The 19,558-nt window shown below is 40.5% G+C and overlaps 1 protein-coding gene across 1 annotated transcript in view; it reads right to left on the bottom strand.

Moving 5' to 3' along the window:
- LOC126436886 (membrane-associated protein Hem-like) overlaps positions 1-10,028 on the bottom strand; it is a gene marked incomplete at its 5' end in the record, with an annotated part of 76,581 nt that extends 66,553 nt beyond the window's left edge. Inside the window, one exon of the mRNA XM_050090476.1 lies at positions 9,896-10,028. Coding sequence (XP_049946433.1) covers positions 9,896-10,028 — 133 coding nt within the window. The remainder of the gene's footprint in view (positions 1-9,895) is intronic.
- Between the last annotated feature and the right edge of the window lie 9,530 nt (positions 10,029-19,558).

The raw sequence follows: 19,558 nt of genomic DNA, 5'->3' as shown, positions 1-19,558 counted from the left end.
TCCCTGCAACAACGTACAGTGTAGCTGAAGAAGCTCTCTCATTTTAAGTTCTCAGTCTCTTACAAAAGTTCACAAATTGTAGACATTATTTTGTAAAATGGCAGTCAGTTTGTGTTAGTCCTGCACTGTGTGCAGCTAGATGTTTAAAATTAAGCAGGTGGGTGATGTGATACATTCCATTTTTGTGTCTCTATGTCCATGTAAAAGTAAACTGCGAACATAACCATTTTCTTATGAATAAATTGTCAACCAAAATATAATAGGATGATAGAGACCAAGAGATTCCCTAAAGAAATGCAGAACAGAGCAGTTTAGGCAGACATATACTGCAGCTTCAATAGCTCTGCAGATTTTCTTTTGAAGTATTATACAAGTAAAAGAAGTTACTATTTATATTCTAATAACTTTGTTTGCACCTAATATATGCCTTTCCTCTCATGTAATTATTGACTAAGATCAGATTACCTGTAGCTGAATCTATAATCACTATTAATCTTTGTGCTGTTACATTTGTGCTCTTTGCATTCTGTGCTGAGTCGGCTATTGTTATGGTTATACTGCTCGCCTCATGCCAGTGCCTGTCCTCCCAAAAGGCATTCTGGCCAATAATTTTTCAAAAATTATCAGGTGAAAAAATTTGATTTATGGACAACCTGCAGTCTGATATATTCAATTGATAAAGAACTGAATTTCTTTTCATTATCCATCATACTTACAGAGCTGCATCAAATTAAGTATAACATTGCACGATATTTTAAACATTTTGCAGAGGTAAAAACATACTGTGTAAACCTTGTGTATGGGTGGTTTTAGTTCATACAGTGCAGTGAATGAAATGTAAATAAGATATCAAAATTTTATTAAAACTGAGAGCAGAAGGATATCTCATTTCATTGTGTAGTTATTAGATTTTACACCTGGAGGAGGATCATGCGCAATGCACCCATTCACATCCTGGCGCATCGCAAATCATGGTCATATAATCATCATATCTCATAAATGATTCAAGATATCAAAATGAAATTTTTTCACACAATGAGGCACATAAATTGTATGATAAATACTCAAAACGTGTTTATTCACTGAGATGTGGAGGTAACTCATCCGCAGCAGTGAGAGTTCGACAGCTCGGGACACATTCAGACTTCCATAGAGCACTGTAGGAAAACCCAAGCAGCGCATGTAGACATTTCCACAACACCTGGGGAACAGCATAGCAGTTCATGTGTGCATGCACACAGCAGTGAAAGGGTTAAGTGAGGGTTTCTGATCATATAAAAAGTACAATGGTTCATCAGCACATTTCTACAATGTTAATTGTAATTCAAGGGTTACTAGGCCATTAACACCATGCTGATAAAAATGTACTTACTTACACTTCATTAATGTTAATACATAAGTTCACTGTAGTCCTTTAATGTTATAGTGCATCTCAAATTCTGCATATGAAGAACAAAAGTACATGTCGTTGCAGTTCACTAAGATTAATGTCGATGTTTATTTATTCTTGTAATGTCACAATACCCTTAATATGGTACTACATATGAAATACAAGCCATAGTTTTTTATATATATAACTATCAGTAAGAGTTCATAGATCACATACGGTTAAGCAGCACGTATCTGTGAAGACAACTGTAAACATCTACTGGATTCTCTGCTTAATTATTGACAGCTACATGTTCTCTGCATATTATACCAAATCATCATTGCATAAATCTACGAGCAGTAAACAGAAATTAAATATCTAGTTCATCAGTATGCAGACTGCACATCACATAAATGCAGGTAACATAGAAACAGACAGAGTACTAAGATTACTCAGCTGTATACATTCATTTCATCTTTCATAACAGGTTTTTTTGAGTCATCAGTCTTCTGACTGGTTTGATGCAGCCCACCACAAATTCCTCTCCTGTGCCAACACTGACATTTCACAGTACTTCTTGCACCCAATGTCTTCAATTAGTTTTTGTATCTACTCCACCCTCTGTCTTCATCTACTGTTATTACCTTCTACAGCTTCCTCTAATACATGGAAGTTATTTTCGGATGTGTTAACACATGTCCTATCACCAGGTAACAGTTAACACTGTGCAAATGTGTTGTATTTGACTATTTTGTATATATGTATGTAAACTGTCAGTTCCATTATTCACTACAGACAAGGCTATTAAAAACACCATCATAGGTGAATGAGGCCTCATAATACAAACTGTACAAAGTTTGGAACTACAGTATTGTGGTGGTTAATCCATTGACAGAAGTGAATGAGGGGTTCAAAATCTCATGGTCCCAATGCCTGTACATGTTCTTTATGATAGGTGTGTAACACCTGTTCCACCTGTATGCTCCACACTGTATCCATTGAACTGTGTGTTTCATGCGCAAGTTGAAGGGTGCTTATTGCTGGGCCATTGGACACACAATCCAACATCATCTCCTCAAAGTCTGGTGTTTGGACTTGTCTTTTGTGGGAACTTTGGCCAGCTCTCAGTAGTGTGAATGACTCCATCTCTTGTAAATGGGTACCCATAGAGATAAACTTCTTCCAATACAAATTATGCCTAACAGAAAAGCGTTCTCTGTACATTCATGCTGTTTTATGGGCACTACCTCCTGCTGTACCATAAAGTAAATGCATGCCTGCCACCTCTTGTGATGAGTAGTGTTCTACAGATTATGCACTGCACACAGTAACACACCTCACCACGGGCACATCACAAGCTGTCTGACGCAATGCACAACTGACACCAGGGATAGTGGTGTGCATGAGGCACAGGTTAATGCACCGGTGCAGCACATGCAGTCATCACATGACACACATGCTATGAGCTAAGTTGAGTACAGTACAACTGTTTGGTGGTCAGGAGCATACGCTGTTTATCACCCACAACCTGTTCCAGTGTACAATAAAACACTCGGTATCCTTGCGAGAGTGTGGCAGAACTGCATCACGCACCACTAAACTACATGCATTGCGACTAGCGGTCTTCGCTTTGATGAATTATGTTGTTGTTATGCTGAGTATGCTGTGTATGTCCATAACACAATAAATGTGCATTTCTGACCATTAGTTCCCTACCTCAAAATAATCGGGTGTGGACTCACTATCACCTGTTTCAATCTGGCACAAAAGGTTTGAGACATGCTGTACATTTTATTTTTAGTGGGACAAAATTATTTTTATGATTTCATTTTTGTCTTTGCCACCAAAGTAAGAGTGGCGTCATATACGTTGTTGTATAACAGTTGTATGTGAAAGTGTTAGATTTATGTTAACACATTTTTGTGAGCATGTTCATCACAATTCATTGCATCAATAGTCATATCAGCAAAGTTATCTTGTGTATTCTGTTTATTATTGCACAGGTTGCCTGATGATTATTTCAATAAAAACCAGCAGCAACGTTTCATCAGCAGCAGTGTTACACAAAAAATTGTTTTCTTCAAATGTTAATGAGCTATGAAGCACCACCTGCACCAAATGTATTAATAAAGTCTTCTGTGGTTCCATTAAGTGGCTACATATTAGTCGTGACAAGTAGTCAGAGTTTTATTGGCAGAATACTTAGAAGATGCAACAAGTCCACTAAACAGACTGCCTACACTACACCTGTCCATCCTCTGATAAGAGTATTGCTGTGTGGTATGGGATCCTTACTAAAGCACTGCGACTGCATGGCAGAATTGCACGTGCAGCACTTGCTACCTATCATTCACTTTGCACCTGGCAGTTTCGACACACAGTAGCACATGTCACACACTCACTGAGTGACAAGCACTCACTGACTGACAATAGCTCGTGGCTAAGTAAACACAAACTCTATACAGCTTCATCACAATGTTGTGGCACTAATAAACTCACCAAGCACTGGAGTGCAGTTGGAAGTGGAATTTCTTTTTAGCTGTTGATTTTCCATGTTTTCTACAGAGAAAATGTACGCTGTAAAACTGAGATGTAGCAAGTATTACAGCAATGACTGAGTGTGATTATGTATAACTAACATTATAGTGATCATGAAATACTAAATGTAATTGATTATTAATATAACCAAGTGTTGTCCGACAGAGCTGACAACATCTGTGATGATGCAGCCTGTAGTTCATTTTCTAAAATAGAGGAAGGGGGAAGAAAGGGAAACGAGGTAGGTATGAAATCACTGCTCCATGCTGCACAGGACACTGCAATGATTAAAGCTGAAAATTTGGGCTGGACAGGGACTCAAAACCAGATGCTCCGTTACTCCAGAATGGTTGCCTCAATCATTTCGGCCACCTGGAGACATTTTCTATCCGACCCAAATTCTCAACTTATCACACACTGCATTGTAGCATCCCTCATCCATTACATCTCCTATACACAAATACATGATTCCCATAGGGATTCAAATGACATTTGTGCACATTCACCGAAACATATGTCATAGAGCTGATTCACTTGATTACTATATTAATGTAACTGAGTTTTGTCTGTTCTGTCTGACAGATGGAGTTTAGTAACAGAGCTCAAAGGTCAGATAGCCTCCATCAGAGAGCTGCCAATCAGGCTCTTTAACGTGCCAGGTTTGATGCCACCAGCCCATCCATGGAAACTCATGAATGTGGCGGACCTCCACTACGTCACCATTACTTGGCCTAACTGCAGACTTGTCTGCCTGTAAGAATGTTGTGATTGAATTAGCTGGTTGCTACTACAGGGCACTTCACAGTGTACAATGGCTTCGGGCATGGCCACCTCAACAGAACCAGGTACGAAGACTCTGTGAGTTGACATGAGGTTGTGCCAACTGGAGACGAGGGAGCACATTCCAAATGTATCAGTTAAGTTTTACTGTAATTCATCTCCTTGTTATAACAACCCTCATCTCCTTGTTATAACAACCCTCATCTTCAATGGATTCCACACTACCTATCCTGCTAATCGAACCCGTAATTCCTGGGCAGGATAGTGGTTACGTCATCCTGAACGATCTAAGCAATGCTACCTCATCTCTCAACAACGGATCACAGAAGTAGCCCATTATAAATGCTAATCCCAGATTCATTGTACTCTTACCCATTCATTACTGATAGTCCTCTGGAGCTTAACTGCAATTTCTCCTTCTTTTGAAATTAGCAAAGGATATTCAAAATAATCACTTTTTCAGTTGTGGCTTTTTCATTAGTGAAATAGATCATTACATCATTTTCATTAACAATATGCATGTCACACTAACATGCATGTCTAAAACAATCTACAGCTTATGAAATATTTTCAAAATTAAATAGCTGACTCTGAATTATTTGACATCAGCTGTATTAGATACAGATCTACTACCCAATAGTATCATATGAAATTATGTGCCTGGCTGGGATTCAAACCCAGATTTCCTGGTTATCACAAGCAGTCGCCTTAACCACTTTGAGATCCGTGCATGCTCCCTGGACCAATCCGAACTTCCATATGTCACAATATCTACATTCTTATGTCACAAATTTTCATATGTCACTACCGCATAGTAGATCTATACCTAATACAGCTGATGTCAAGGAATTAAAAGTCAGCAAATTTAATTTTAAAAATATTTCTTACAGCCATGGATCAACAATATTTTTTTTTCTTTGAAATGTGCATTCAGGTATTACATGCCTAAGTGGGCATATGATAGTAACAACATTGGTCTCAATTCCTTGTTGTCTCATCCCCCATGTTGCAGGAATCCAAGTAATGTTATGAGCAGTAAGTAACCAATTTAGTGGACTACGATAAGGATTTAAACAGGGTGACATATGAAAGTTTGGGTTGGTTCGGGGAGCATTCATGGATGACTGAAGTGGTTAAGGCAATCGCTCGCAATAAGTGGGAAATCTGGGTTCCAGTCCCAGACTGGAAGAAATTTTCATAGGTCACTATTGGGTAGTAGATGTATACCTAACACAGCTGATGTCAAGCAATTCACAGTCAGTGAATTAATTTAAAATCTGTTTATCCTTTCCACAAAAATCATAATTTCCAGAATAAAAATTAATAGATGGCGCTGGTTTGAATAGGAAAATACTCCCAAAGCACATATGAGGGAATGCTTGATAATGTATAAAGGTAGATAAACTCATACCCCTTAAGGATTGTTGGGAAGGCAAGTAGTCAACCATGCATTTCATGAGTTCACTAATATGAAGGCTGCCATTCCATTCATTGGTGCAAGAAGCTTAGTGCCCAAGCAGACAGGGCCACTTAACAGTACACAAGTATGAACAGTCACTGCTGACAACTCTTTTACAAGAGATCTTTTGCTTGAACAAAACTCATTGAATGGTTTAGCAAGTTAACTACGGATCTCAGATGACCTCCTTGCACCATCACATCTGTGATGGTAGGGCATCACCAGATGGCAATGTGACCAGCAACCTTGCCACCGCTAACAGTGTTCTTCACAACTCACTGCACCTGCTTACTCTGCTCAGTTTGTAACCTGCTCATCAGTTATACTCTGTTTTACAACCTTAGTCAAAACACTTGACTTGATTTTACTGAATACAGTGCTAGACTCTCTTCACAATATTTGTCATTTACTTGCCTCACCAATCTTGTACATTTTCTACACAGCTTTTTTTTTTTAATCCTAAGATACTAGCTGCTTGTGCTATCTGACTATCTCACAGTTATGGTGCTATCATGGGATTATCACTATTGCCAAGTACATAGTTAACCTATTCAAATGTGCAACAATGTCACTCTCCCAAAAAGGCTCTCAGTGGCATTTGGCTTTGATGGTTACATCAATATAATTATCAAGCTTCATGAGTCAACCAGTAAATTTGCATCAATGAAAGAAATAATAATAAGAATGGCCTCTGGATTATCAAGATCATTTCCTATTTTAAGTAGAACTGATATTATTATTTGTTCAAAAATGGCTCTGAGCACTATGCGACTCAACTGCTGAGGTCATCAGTCGCCTAGAACTTAGAACTAATTAAACCTAACTAACCTAAGGACATCACACACATCCATGCCCGAGGCAGGATTCGAACCTGCGACCGTAGCGGTCACGCGGTTCCAGACTGAAGCGCCTTTAACCGCACAGCCATTATTATTTGTCTTGCGACTTGGTTGTATATGGTAATAGTTTCTGTCAGTACTTCACAACTACAAAAATGAAAATTGTTTATTTTTCCACTCACACGTCACTGAGCCCAAAAGCTTGAATATTCTATTATGATGTAATACCTGGAGCCATAGGAGATATTTCCTGTTAAGCTATTTGATATTTTGTTTCCTATTATGTAATGACTGTTATGTTAACTGCTGACACATTTACATTTTACACTAGTATTTTTACATATACTACAATGTGTTTTTGTACAATTTTCTGTTTTCCTGCTTTGCACATACACAATGGGTTAAGTCATCAATGACCCATCTAAACTGTTTGTCACATATAAAGACGTAATGATGAACACTTCCCCAGTTGGTCTATCCTCTCATCTAATTTACAATATATGCTGCACATTATCATTTTCAGATCACTAAAATATGTCTACTGCATCTTTTTAATCCTTCAGTCATATTGTTTCCTGCATTACACTGAAATATATCACACTCAGGAATATTTTACGACAGTGAGAAAAAAATCAAAACCTGTAACCATCTTGTCATAATTGCAATTCTGAATGTAAATAGTACCATATCTAAATTTCAGGTAGCTGTTACGTATGATACATTCTGTGCAGACAGACTGAGAATACTCTGTGACAGTGCCTGTGTGCTCTCTGTCTCTGTACCGTGCCACACACTCCAGCCATAGCCTACTCTGATAACTGGGGGCAAGAGCTGCATCAGGTGATTGTTTCTGCTTTTGGATCTCCTTAGAAAAATTTATATGCTCGAAAAACTATTGCTGTCACTACTTAACATAATACTTGTCGTATTTGCCTTATGCCACCAATACTGAACACTACAGCAGCTAAGGACTGTCACCATATCCACAATAACATGAAAATTATGCTAAACATTCTATGCACACCTTGAAGCACACATAACATACAGGTGCAGAAGAATGACACTACTGGCTGAAGTGTCGCATGGAATGCTGACCTTCGCATTATGTATTGTCCCTGATGCACCTCCTTATGTGCACACCACTATGGATCTGGGCCAAATCCTTTAACGATGAAAACACAAGTACATTAATTTTAATTTCATGTTACCTGCACTAAACAGCATACATTCTTTTTTGCCTGTTTCCATGTCACACACAGTTTCTGTGGAAGTTAATTTTTTCAGAAATTAAAAAAAAATAATAACAATTAAACTAAACTAAACTTTGCCTGAACAGGCCATGAAGGACCAATGGTACCAACCAGCTGCCATGTCATCCTCAGCCCAAAGGCGTCATGGTATGCGGATATGGAGGGTCTTGTGGTCAGCACACTGCTCTCCTGGCCATACATCAGTTTATGAGACCAGAACCGCCACTTCTCAATCAAGTAGCTCCTCAGATTGCCTCACAAGGGCTGAGTGCACCCCACTTGCCAACAGCGCTCGGCAGACCAGATGGTCACCCACCCAAGTGCTAGCCCAGTCTGACTGTGCTTAACGATGGTGATCCTGATGGGAACTGGAGTTACCACTGCGGAAAGGCCATTGGCTTATTCAGAATGAAGCAGTGGAAATTACTGGAAGAAACTGCAGTTTCATTCTCTGTCAACTAAAAAATTTCAAGATTGGATAACTAAACAATTCTCAAAGTTAAAATGGTTGTTTTGATGCTTTAGGTATTCTACATACTCTCCTCCCACTTGAGTACAGTGTACAGAATGTTCCTATAACCATGTGAAACTCTTAGGGAAGTCCTTCTCTGGGGTGCTGTTCAACCTGTGCAGCACATTGGCAGGAATGTCAGTTATGTCATCAGAGTGTTGACCATCACATGAATTTCTGCACTTTTGTCATTTTGTGGTATTTACGTTTGTACTGATAATACTACATCTCATCACCTATAATGATTTTTTCCAGAAAAGAATTGTCTGCAGTTTGAATTTCAATCATGTCATGGCAGGCATTCATGTGTTGCTTTTGTTTGAGAGTCAAGATGTGCAGAACCAACTTTGCACACAATTTTCTCTTCTTAAGAAATTCTGGAGAATGTATTGAACACTTGATTTAGAGATGCTATTAGACAGCTATTTGTGACATGTTGACACACTACAGCCACATGTCCACTACTTAATACTGCTTCCTCACAACTGACTGGTCAAAAACACATTTGTTAGTTCAGATATTAGTTTAAGCTGACGTAGCTTATATGCCAGGAATAAAATAAGTCTCAGCACTTTTTGGATGGATGGTGTATATTTTGTGATAAAATTATCACATACTGGTTAAGATCACAACTGTCTCAGCAGCAGTAGCTGCTACAACAAACACACGGGCAACATGTGATGTGCATGCAAGAAATTTTTTCCACTCATTATAACTTCTTCTATTGCTGTTTTCTTCTAAATCTTGTTGTTGTGTGGGTGGCCACTGCATTTCTTATTTTTCTCTTCTTTTCTCCAAAATTCCCAGCAATATTAGAAACTGTTCTGTATTTCATTTGAAAAGTTCCATTTATCTGCCTAAACCATCATTCTATAGATCATTTTTGCTGTTTTTGTGAGTAAATCCCTCCTTGTCTTCCCCTGGACTGTCATGCTCACAATCAATCCTCCATGAATTCACTTATCTTTTTCTGCAATGGGTTGATATCACACTAAAAGACTGTACAAAATTAGGCAGACAAGAGTTCCAACTAAAACAACACTACCTCTAAAAATATAATGCAGATGTGCTGGTATCAAAACTGTAGCCTCATGCCCCACAAACAAAAAATTCTACTAACAGTGAAAATATTGTGATAAGTTTTCTAACCTCCTCTGGGCATAGTTCATGTGTGCAGCTTTGGAAGTGTCCACAAATAAGAGGAAAGGCCACAATGTATCGATTTTGTGCGGGGAACTCCAAACACATATGAAATTGATCTTCAAAGATTTTGCTGTAGAAACTGAAACAAGAAATAATATTTAGTAACTTTAAAGCACACACATGAAACATAAAGAACAATACAATTTACTATGACTATTTATGGGACTATTTATTAATATCACCACTGCATATTAAGCTGGCACAATAGCAGAGATCTGAGACTTGCCCTGTTGAAAGGGCTTTAACATTTCATGTAGGAATTACTTACACTCTGTTTTAACATTATTTATTTTAATGCCATCATATTTTATAAGGTGTCAATGTTTACTTTCAATATGCTTGAAAAAGACAAAATGTTGAAATTGGAACTGGAATGTTTTCAACAGCCATAAGTAGAATAAGTAATAATTACATAATGGCTGTGGACCAAGTTCTCATCAAAATTTTGGGTCTGAAAATACACTCCTGGAAATGGAAAAAAGAACACATTGACACCGGTGTGTCAGACCCACCATACTTGCTCTGGATACTGCGAGAGGGCTGTACAAGCAATGATACCACGCACGGCACAGCGGACACACCAGGAACCGCGGTGTTGGCCGTCGAATGGCGCTAGCTGCGCAGCATTTGTGCACCGCCGCCGTCAGTGTCAGACAGTTTGCCGTGGCATACGGAGCTCCATCGCAGTCTTTAACACTGGTAGCATGCTGCGACAGCGTGGACGTGAACCGTATGTGCAGTTGACGGACTTTGAGCGAGGGCGTATAGTGGGCATGCGGGAGGCCGGGTGGACGTACCGCCGAATTGCTCAACACGTGGGGCGTGAGGTCTCCACAGTACATCGATGTTGTCGCCAGTGGTCGGCGGAAGGTCCACGTGCCCGTCGACCTGGGACCAGACTGCAGCGACGCACGGATGCACGCCAAGACCGTAGGATCCTACGCAGTGCCGTGGGGGACCGCACCGCCACTTCCCAGCAAATTAGGGACACTGTTCCTCCTGGGGTATCGGCGAGGACCATTCGCAACCGTCTCCATGAAGCTGGGCTACGGTCCCGCACACTGTTAGGCCGTCTTCCGCTCACGCCCCAACAGCGTGCAGCCCGCCTCCAGTGGTGTCGCGACAGGCGTGAATGGAGGGACGAATGGAGACGTGTCGTCTTCAGCGATGAGAGTCGCTTCTGCCTTGGTGCCAATGATGGTCATATGCGTGTTTGGCGCCGTGCAGGTGAGCGCCACAATCAGGACTGCATACGACCGAGGCACACAGGGCCAACACCCGGCATCATGGTGTGGGGAGCGATCTCCTACACTGGCCGTACACCACTGGTGATCGTCGAGGGGACACTGAATAGTGCACGGTACATCCAAACCGTCATCGAACCCATCGTTCTACCATTCCAAGACCGGCAAGGGAACTTGCTGTTCCAACAGGACAATGCACGTCCGCATGTATCCTGTGCCACCCAACGTGCTCTAGAAGGTGTAAGTCAACTACCCTGGCCAGCAAGATCTCCGGATCTGTCCCCCATTGAGCATGTTTGGGACTGGATGAAGCGTCGTCTCACGCGGTCTGTACGTCCAGCACGAACGCTGGTCCAACTGAGGCACCAGGTGGAAATGGCATGGCAAGCCGTTCCACAGGACTACATCCAGCATCTCTACGATCGTCTCCATGGGAGAATAGCAGCCTGCATTGCTGCGAAAGGTGGATATACACTGCACTAGTGCCGACATTGTGCATGCTCTGTTGCCTGTGTCTATGTGCCTGTGGTTCTGTCAGTGTGATCATGTGATGTATCTGACCCCAGGAATGAGTCAATAAAGTTTCCCCTTCCTGGGACAATGAATTCACGGTGTTCTTATTTCAATTTCCAGGAGTGTATGTTGACATCACATGCAATCTGTATCCACTCTTTTTAGTTCCATTTGCCTCATGGTTTATTTGTGCCTACTATGGAAGTATGGAAGTTGTAGGGCAACTTGCTCTGATTTCATACTTATTTATAGTTTACCACTCTAACTGGAGCTCACACTATGACCTGTCCCCATATTCTCAACACTTTTGGTACCATACAGTGATGCTAAATAACAACATATATCACATATGATCAGTATGAGAAATTTTATTAGTTGTGTTCTGTATGAGTCAGAACTTTTAATTATTTTTGAGCAGTGTGGATTTTAAGCAATGAAAAAAAAAAAAAACACGCAAAATTGGGGCAAATGAGAAAACCACATATGGTTGGTTGTCATTCACCCAGATCTAATTGCAAAACTGAGGCACAAAGGAAGGAAAAAAGTAAATACTAAGACAGAAAAATGAACATATGTCATAATCATGGCCTTGACTTGAGAAATCTTACAGCTGAAGAAACAAATCACAGAAGTGTATGCTTACATAAAGTGAACCAAACATGATCTCACAGCGATGGCAATAAATGAAATAAACTGGTTATTCTCTCTACCACAATTTGTTGAGCCTTTTAATGCCATTTGCAAGACTTGGCATCTGTACTTTGTGCACTGCTTTGCCATGTCTCTTGCCATGCACTGGCTGCTAAATACTTCTGATGTATTAATCATTTCTCATTTTTTTAATCATTCCAGGCTTCAGACTGGCAGTGGGAGAGTTAAAGAGTATTTATTTGCAATATTTACTGCAGTCTAGAACAAATCGCAAAGCATAAAAACAGAATCGACAGAAATCGCAGGATGTACAGTGCAATGTCATCTGTTGAATTTGCAGCAAATCACAAAGCTTGGTGTGAGTACCCCAAAAGCACTAACACAAAACTATCTACAAAGTTGCATACTATACATTGAAATGCTTTTTTTTATTACAGAAAATGACACTGTGTGGCGAGATACCACTAGTGATGCTCCAATTAGACAGGCATCATATTCCACCACAGCTAAATGACAAATAAAATATGTTTCAACAACTGCTGTGGTAGCCCACTGTACTAAGAGTGTTAAATATATGTGCCACAGTCGCAAACCATTAAACTACACAAAATTTCAATGAAACTTATTCTTCGAAGAATTCTCAAATGTTAGTCTGAAAAATTCTTGGACTGGATTTGGAAACAAATCAATTTTTCCACTTTAATTTCCACACAGTTAATTGCTAAAGCTAGTAATTCTTTTATGAAATGTTTCTATGGACAGCTTCAATCTTACACATACTGTACTTTAAATGATTTAATGGGTTATGAGTGTAACATTACATATTAGGTTCCCAATGCTCACCCAATTTTGTAACGGTGATGGTTTTATTGTGCCAGACTTCACTGTTTATTACTGGACTGTCATCCATCCTGTTGCTCTCTACAGCACCAAGCGTTGGCCAGCTACAAAATGGGATGAACAACGATTGGGGGTCATGGAGACTAAGATGCCAAGATGACCAGGTAGCATCACTGGACTGGATCATATCTCAAATGACACTATTAGTGAACATTTCAGGGTCACACCAATCCAGAAGAAAATGTGAGAAAGCTGTTATATTTTGCTGCTTGCAAAAGATGACACCATTGGAAAGACTGCATACACAGTGGAAGTCGCAGGGAAGAGACCCAAGGGTCAGCCTAGACAACAATGGGCTGAAACACTGTAAAATAACCTGAAGGCTGTAAATCTTCATACAGACATGATCCATGACCTAGCAAAATGGAGACAGGGAATCCACTCAGTGGACCCTGCCACCAGGTGGGACAAACCCTATTGAAAATGAAGAAGAAGGATTCACTGTTTAGGGTATCTCTGGCCTGCAATCTGTAAGTGAAGTCTGCTTGTTTATTACCCTCTTTTTAGGATAGCTCTGGTCTGAAATCTGCAAGAGAAGCCTGTTTCCTTTAATATCCTCTTCTTCTGTAAAGTTTGGAAGGAAGGAGATGAGGTACTGGCAAAAGTAAAGCTGTGAGGACGGGGCGTGACTTGTGCTTGGGTAGCTCAGATGGTAGACCACTTGCCCGCGAAAGGCAAAGGTCCCGAGTTCGAGTCTTGGCCCGGCACACAGTTTTAATCTGCCAGGAAGTTTCATATCAGCGCACACTCCGCTGCAGAGTGAAAATCTCATTCTGGATCTATCACAGGCATGTACGATAGGGTCCATGTCTGGAGAACATGCTGGCTACTCTAGTCAAGCGATGTCATTATCCTGAAGCAAGTCATTCGTAAGATGTGCATGATGGGGGCACGAACTGTCATCCATGGAGACGAATGCCTTACCAATATGCTACCAACATGGTTGCACTATCAGTCGGAGGATGGCATTCACATATTGTACAGCCATTACGGCACCTTCCATGACCACCAGCAGCATATGTCGGCCCCACATAATGCCACCCCAAAACAGCAGGGAACCTCCATCTTGCCGCATTCGCTGGACAGTGTGTCTAGGGCGTTCAACCTGACCGGGTTGCCTCCGACAGTTGTCTGGTTGAAGGCATATGCGACACTCATCGGTGAAGAGAATGTGATGCCAATCCTGAGCGGTGCATTCGGCATGTTGTTGGGCCCATCTGTACCATGCTGCATGATGTGGTTGCACAGATGAACCTCACCATGGACATCGGGAGTGAAGTTGTGCATCATGGTGCCTATTATGCACAGTTTGAGTCATAACACGTCATCCTGTGGCTGCACGAAAAGCATTATTCAACATTTTTATGTTGCTGTCAGGGTTCCTCTGAACCATAATCCATAGGTAGTGGTCATCCACTGCAGTAGCAGCCCTTGTGTGGCCTGAGCAAGGCACATCATCGACAGTTCCTGTTTCTCCGTATTTCCTCCACGTCCAAACAACATCGCCTTGGTTGACTTCGAGACGCCTGGGCACTTCCCTTGTTGAAAGCCCTTCCTGGCACAAAGTAACAATGCAGACATGATCAAACCGCGGTATTGACTGTCTAGGCATGGCTGAACTACAGACAACACGGGCCATGTACCTCCTTCCTGTTGGAATGGCTCTAACTGATCAGCTGTTGGACCCCCTCTGTCTAATAGGCGTTGTTCATACATGATTGTTTACATCTTTGAGTGGGTTCAGTGACATCTATGAACAGTCGAAGGGACTGTGTCTGTGATACAATATCCACAGTCAACATCTATCGTCAGGAGTTCTGGGAACAGGGATGATGCAAAACTTTTTTTATGTGTGTATTAAAAGCAAACTAAAACATCAAGGAATGTGACGTTTCCATGAAGCAGCTGGGAATACACCAGTGTTTTCAAGAAAAGTCAGTTGAAAGTTAGCAAGAACTGGACTGAAGAAAGGGAGGAGACACACAGAAAATGAACACAAAAATACTAGGTGTGAGTTAAGACTCAAGGAAAGACATAGGTGAAACAATGTCATCCACTGCTGGCAGAAATGATAGAAGAATATCATGCCCAACATGGGTATCATGTACAATGCCTATAAAATGTTAGCATTACTTTACACATGGGGTAACTTGAAAAATATAAACATGTAAATATATGGTAGAACAAACTGCTAATGTTAACTTCAGTAAAAGACCAATAACACTAATTCCATGGGCTCTTGCACTCTGCAGTGTACACTGACACAGTTCCCACAAACCCATACCATTGGCATATGACAGAACTTCTGGTGATCTGATAGGTCAAAGATAAGAAGAAAAATAGAAAACAGATAAAAATAGCAATGCACAAACAGAAAATGAAATTTCTTATGGTCCAACAAGCAATTTCAGAAGGGCAAATCTTCTGGATTAAATCCTGAAGTGATAGCCAGTATAGTTTGTTGGCTGCTTTTCAGAATTTTCATTAGTTATCAATACCCATAGTTACAATATAACCAAAATATGACTAGCTTTCCAAATGAAACTTTCTCTGTGATAGAGTATGCATGAAGTCATCCTCTGTGAAGGATAAAAACTGGGTGCAGGAATGATATTTGGAACCATAACTTTCCCTTTGACAGCCAACCATGTCTTACAAAATGACTTGCAGATTCAAACTACTAGTATCCTTCTCCTACTTATACAAATATCACCAAGACTCCCTCCTGCAATACTCTGGTACTTCACCAATGAACACATTCCCCCCCCCCCCCCCCCCCCTCTTTTCCCCAGGAAAAGATATCCCTGAGTGAAGTCCAGGCCATTGCTATCTCATTCCTTGCTATTCCCTTTCCCCATGGATCCTACTTCTGAAAGACGTGCACATAGACCCTCTGTAAAAAGGCAGGCTGAAACTCTACACTGAATTATGAGGCATGTAGATGGATCATGCATGAATGGTAAATATCTGGGTTCAATTTGAAGTTTTATACAGAGTTTTCATTTTTTACACAAATTAAATGTGACAAACGGGATTCAACAAAAATATTACACAGCAACTAGTATGAATTTAGGTAATTCCTCATTCAGACTGATATGCTTCTTCACCACATTTATAAAGGACCAACCCATTTCATTCACAAATTCAAGACTGTGCAAATAAAGAAAGCATGTTACTCGCATAGTCCAGGTCAGCGTGTGGGGGCTTTAAGCAATGCAAAGAATATCCTTGTGTTACTTCATGGGACAGCACACAGTCCCAGCCAGGAGGCAGCATTGACCACAGCAGACAGATAATGCCTGCCTAACTTGTATGAATGAAACATTCTTTGCTCACTTCGGCACAGCAGGTGGTTGACGCGCTACACTGCATGAGGGAGCGAGCAGGCCACATCACCTGTGCAATATCTTCCGTTTCCAAGAAAACATCAACAATCCATGCTCTATGACATCAATACAAAGTCTGGGCCAACAGCACCTCTCAACAACTGCAAATGAGGTCCCAAGATCTCATCATGATACCTGGTAGCAGTTAGACTTTGCTGATTTACCCGTACAATTTCATGAAGAGGTGTTCATCAAGTGGTCAACATAATCCCTGCCCACACAACAAGGATCCTCCTAAATATCAGTCTCTTTCCACAATATTTGGGTCCCAAAATCATGTTCCATGTTCCCTCCATATGCGAATCCATTGAGAATCACTCTCCAGACTAAATTGGGACTCATCTGTGAAAACAACATTGGCCCACTGTTCAATCACCCAGGTAGCTTGTTGAAAACTCCACTCTACAAGTTCCCTTCTGTGAAGACGCATCAGAGGTAGACACACAGCAGGTGTCCAACAATAAAGGCCACTCTGCTGAAGCCTTCTGCACACCATTTGCCCTGATATAACACGTCCAGTGGATGCTGGCGAGCTCACATGCCAGTTGTCATGCAGAACTAAGGTGGTACTGTCATGCTCTCGCAGCCAAATAATGGTCCTCTCTTTTGAAGTCACATGTGGTTGGCCCTGCCCTGGTCTTCAGTATACAGTTTTGGTCTCCACACACTGTAGCCACATCCAAGAAACAACAGAATGATTCACACTAAGCCATTGGACCACATCATTTTGCGACTGTCCGGCTTCCTTTCTATCTCTGGCCCTTCGCAGCAGAGAGTCTGGTAGGCATCTTCTCTGTGTCATATCGTACTGCCTGCAACTGTCTGAACAGTGATTGTGGATGTGAGACTACCTGGCAAACACTATCCCGTTTGATAGGTGCCCTGACGTCATCGTTGGCATGGTTGTCCATTGACTGGAATGCCATCTTCCATGCAGAACATAATCATATGAACAACTGTTGACAATTTGTATGATTAGATCATGAATTAGACACAGGACAGGGAAATAGTGGTTTGTTGCTTCAATTTTGGCCACCAGTATAGATTGTATGTAGCACACTCACTTCTTTTCTTGTACACAAATAATACAGCCAGAGTGAAATATTCATAACATCCATTATGTCCCATAAATGTTTCGAGATATCAAAATGAGTTTTCGGTAAATTATAGTAGGGGACTATTTTCCCATATGGTTAACATGCATAGCTAGAAATTTCTTGTCTACTGTGATATACGAGTAACTATAGATTTTTTTTCAATTAAATAACATAATTTTTTTGAGGGTCATTGATAGCTAATGAAATGAGAATTAGTGTGGGTTTGAAACAGCATAAGTGAAGAAATTACATCTTTATTTTCATATCAAGAATAAGCTTTTTCATAAGCTATTGAGCTGATCAGTCCTCATTTCCTTATTTAATAATACACTATTTCAAGATTTTTTCATGAATGTATCTGTTAGTGAGGTGAAGCTGTGTAAACTCTGCTGTGTTTTCAACATCTCAAACCGTTTAAGGTACAAGTGATGTTACCACAATTTCACTCTGGCTGCATCATTTGCATGGAAGAACAGGAGTTAGTGCACCACATACAATCCACTTTCTCGAGACTGGAAGTATATATAGATGTCCGCTCATGTTTAAAGAAAAATTCAATATCTTAATTACATTTCATACGCAGCAACGTATGACTTAACATGTACTGAAAGTTAAGTCATAATGACTCCTATTTTTCACTGCAATCTATCTGAATTTCATGTAGTGTGACATTTAATTACGAAATATCGCAATAGCTATGTCCATAAACTAAATGCTGTTCACTGTGAATATGACAAATGAGACTACCGCATGGGAAAGAATATATCTATTTTTTAAGAACAGTTTCTTCAATGTCATGTGAGAAAGCTTGCAGGGCAGCCAGAGTGCACATGATGTTCTACTGACACTGGCACTTCTGCATCCTGACTAGTGGGCAAACCATTGTTTACTGTGTTCACCTTCGAGCACACATAACTGCATTTGGTCATACATGGAGTCGGCACAAAGACCAGCAGCTTCCTCTGTGTTCTCAGACTAACAGTAGGTTCCAATATGAAATACGCATAAGCCAATGTACCAGGAAACAACAGTAAACATTTGGCAAGAGACTGCTAATATCTCATGCAAAACTGGCAGATGCTAACTTACTTCAAGCGGAAAGGTAAATTTTTATGAACAGTATGGCTTATCACTCTTGCAAAAACTAGTTCTATTATGGAATTGATATATTTTCCATTTCACCACACACAGAAGTAATATATATTTTTGAGCAGCATCTAACTACTGCCAGCCTAATTTATTTTTTACAGCAAAAATTGAAAAAAAAAGAAGAGTAGTATGTTCCCTGGATGAGGAGGTTATCAGGTAACCCAGTAGCACGCAGCCATGTCCTACCAGCATTTGAGCCAGAACAATTTGTGACATGGCACACAAGCTAGCTAAAAGAGAGCACCATGCACCAGATTATGGATTATGACACTTTGGTGAGCTACAAAAGCTACACTACACCTTGAAACAGAATGTATACAATAAAACAATCATTCAGAAAATCATAAAACGTGGTATAAAATCGAATGAGACAATGAAGAAGAAGAAGAAGAATCACAAATCCCTCAATTGTCATCATTCCAAGCCATATAAGCTGTAGGTGGGATTCTCTGCCAAGTGGCAACATGTTAGTCTTCCACAGAAGCAACCAAATTTGAGATATGGTGGAGCCACTACAGCAGTTGATAACAGTTGAAAATAAGTTTATGAATATGTGACTATACACTGGTCTACGTCAGTGATACAGAACAACCTAAGAACACATTCCCGGCAGAGGATGAGCTTTACATACAGATTGGTCAATGTAACAAACTGGTGAGAAACAGCACA

The sequence above is a fragment of the Schistocerca serialis genome, unplaced genomic scaffold (assembly GCF_023864345.2).
Source record: "Schistocerca serialis cubense isolate TAMUIC-IGC-003099 unplaced genomic scaffold, iqSchSeri2.2 HiC_scaffold_1251, whole genome shotgun sequence".
NCBI classification, from domain to species: Eukaryota; Metazoa; Arthropoda; class Insecta; order Orthoptera; family Acrididae; genus Schistocerca; species Schistocerca serialis.
The sequence above is the reverse complement of the archived record's forward strand: the minus strand, read 5'-3'. Positions and strand labels throughout refer to the sequence as shown.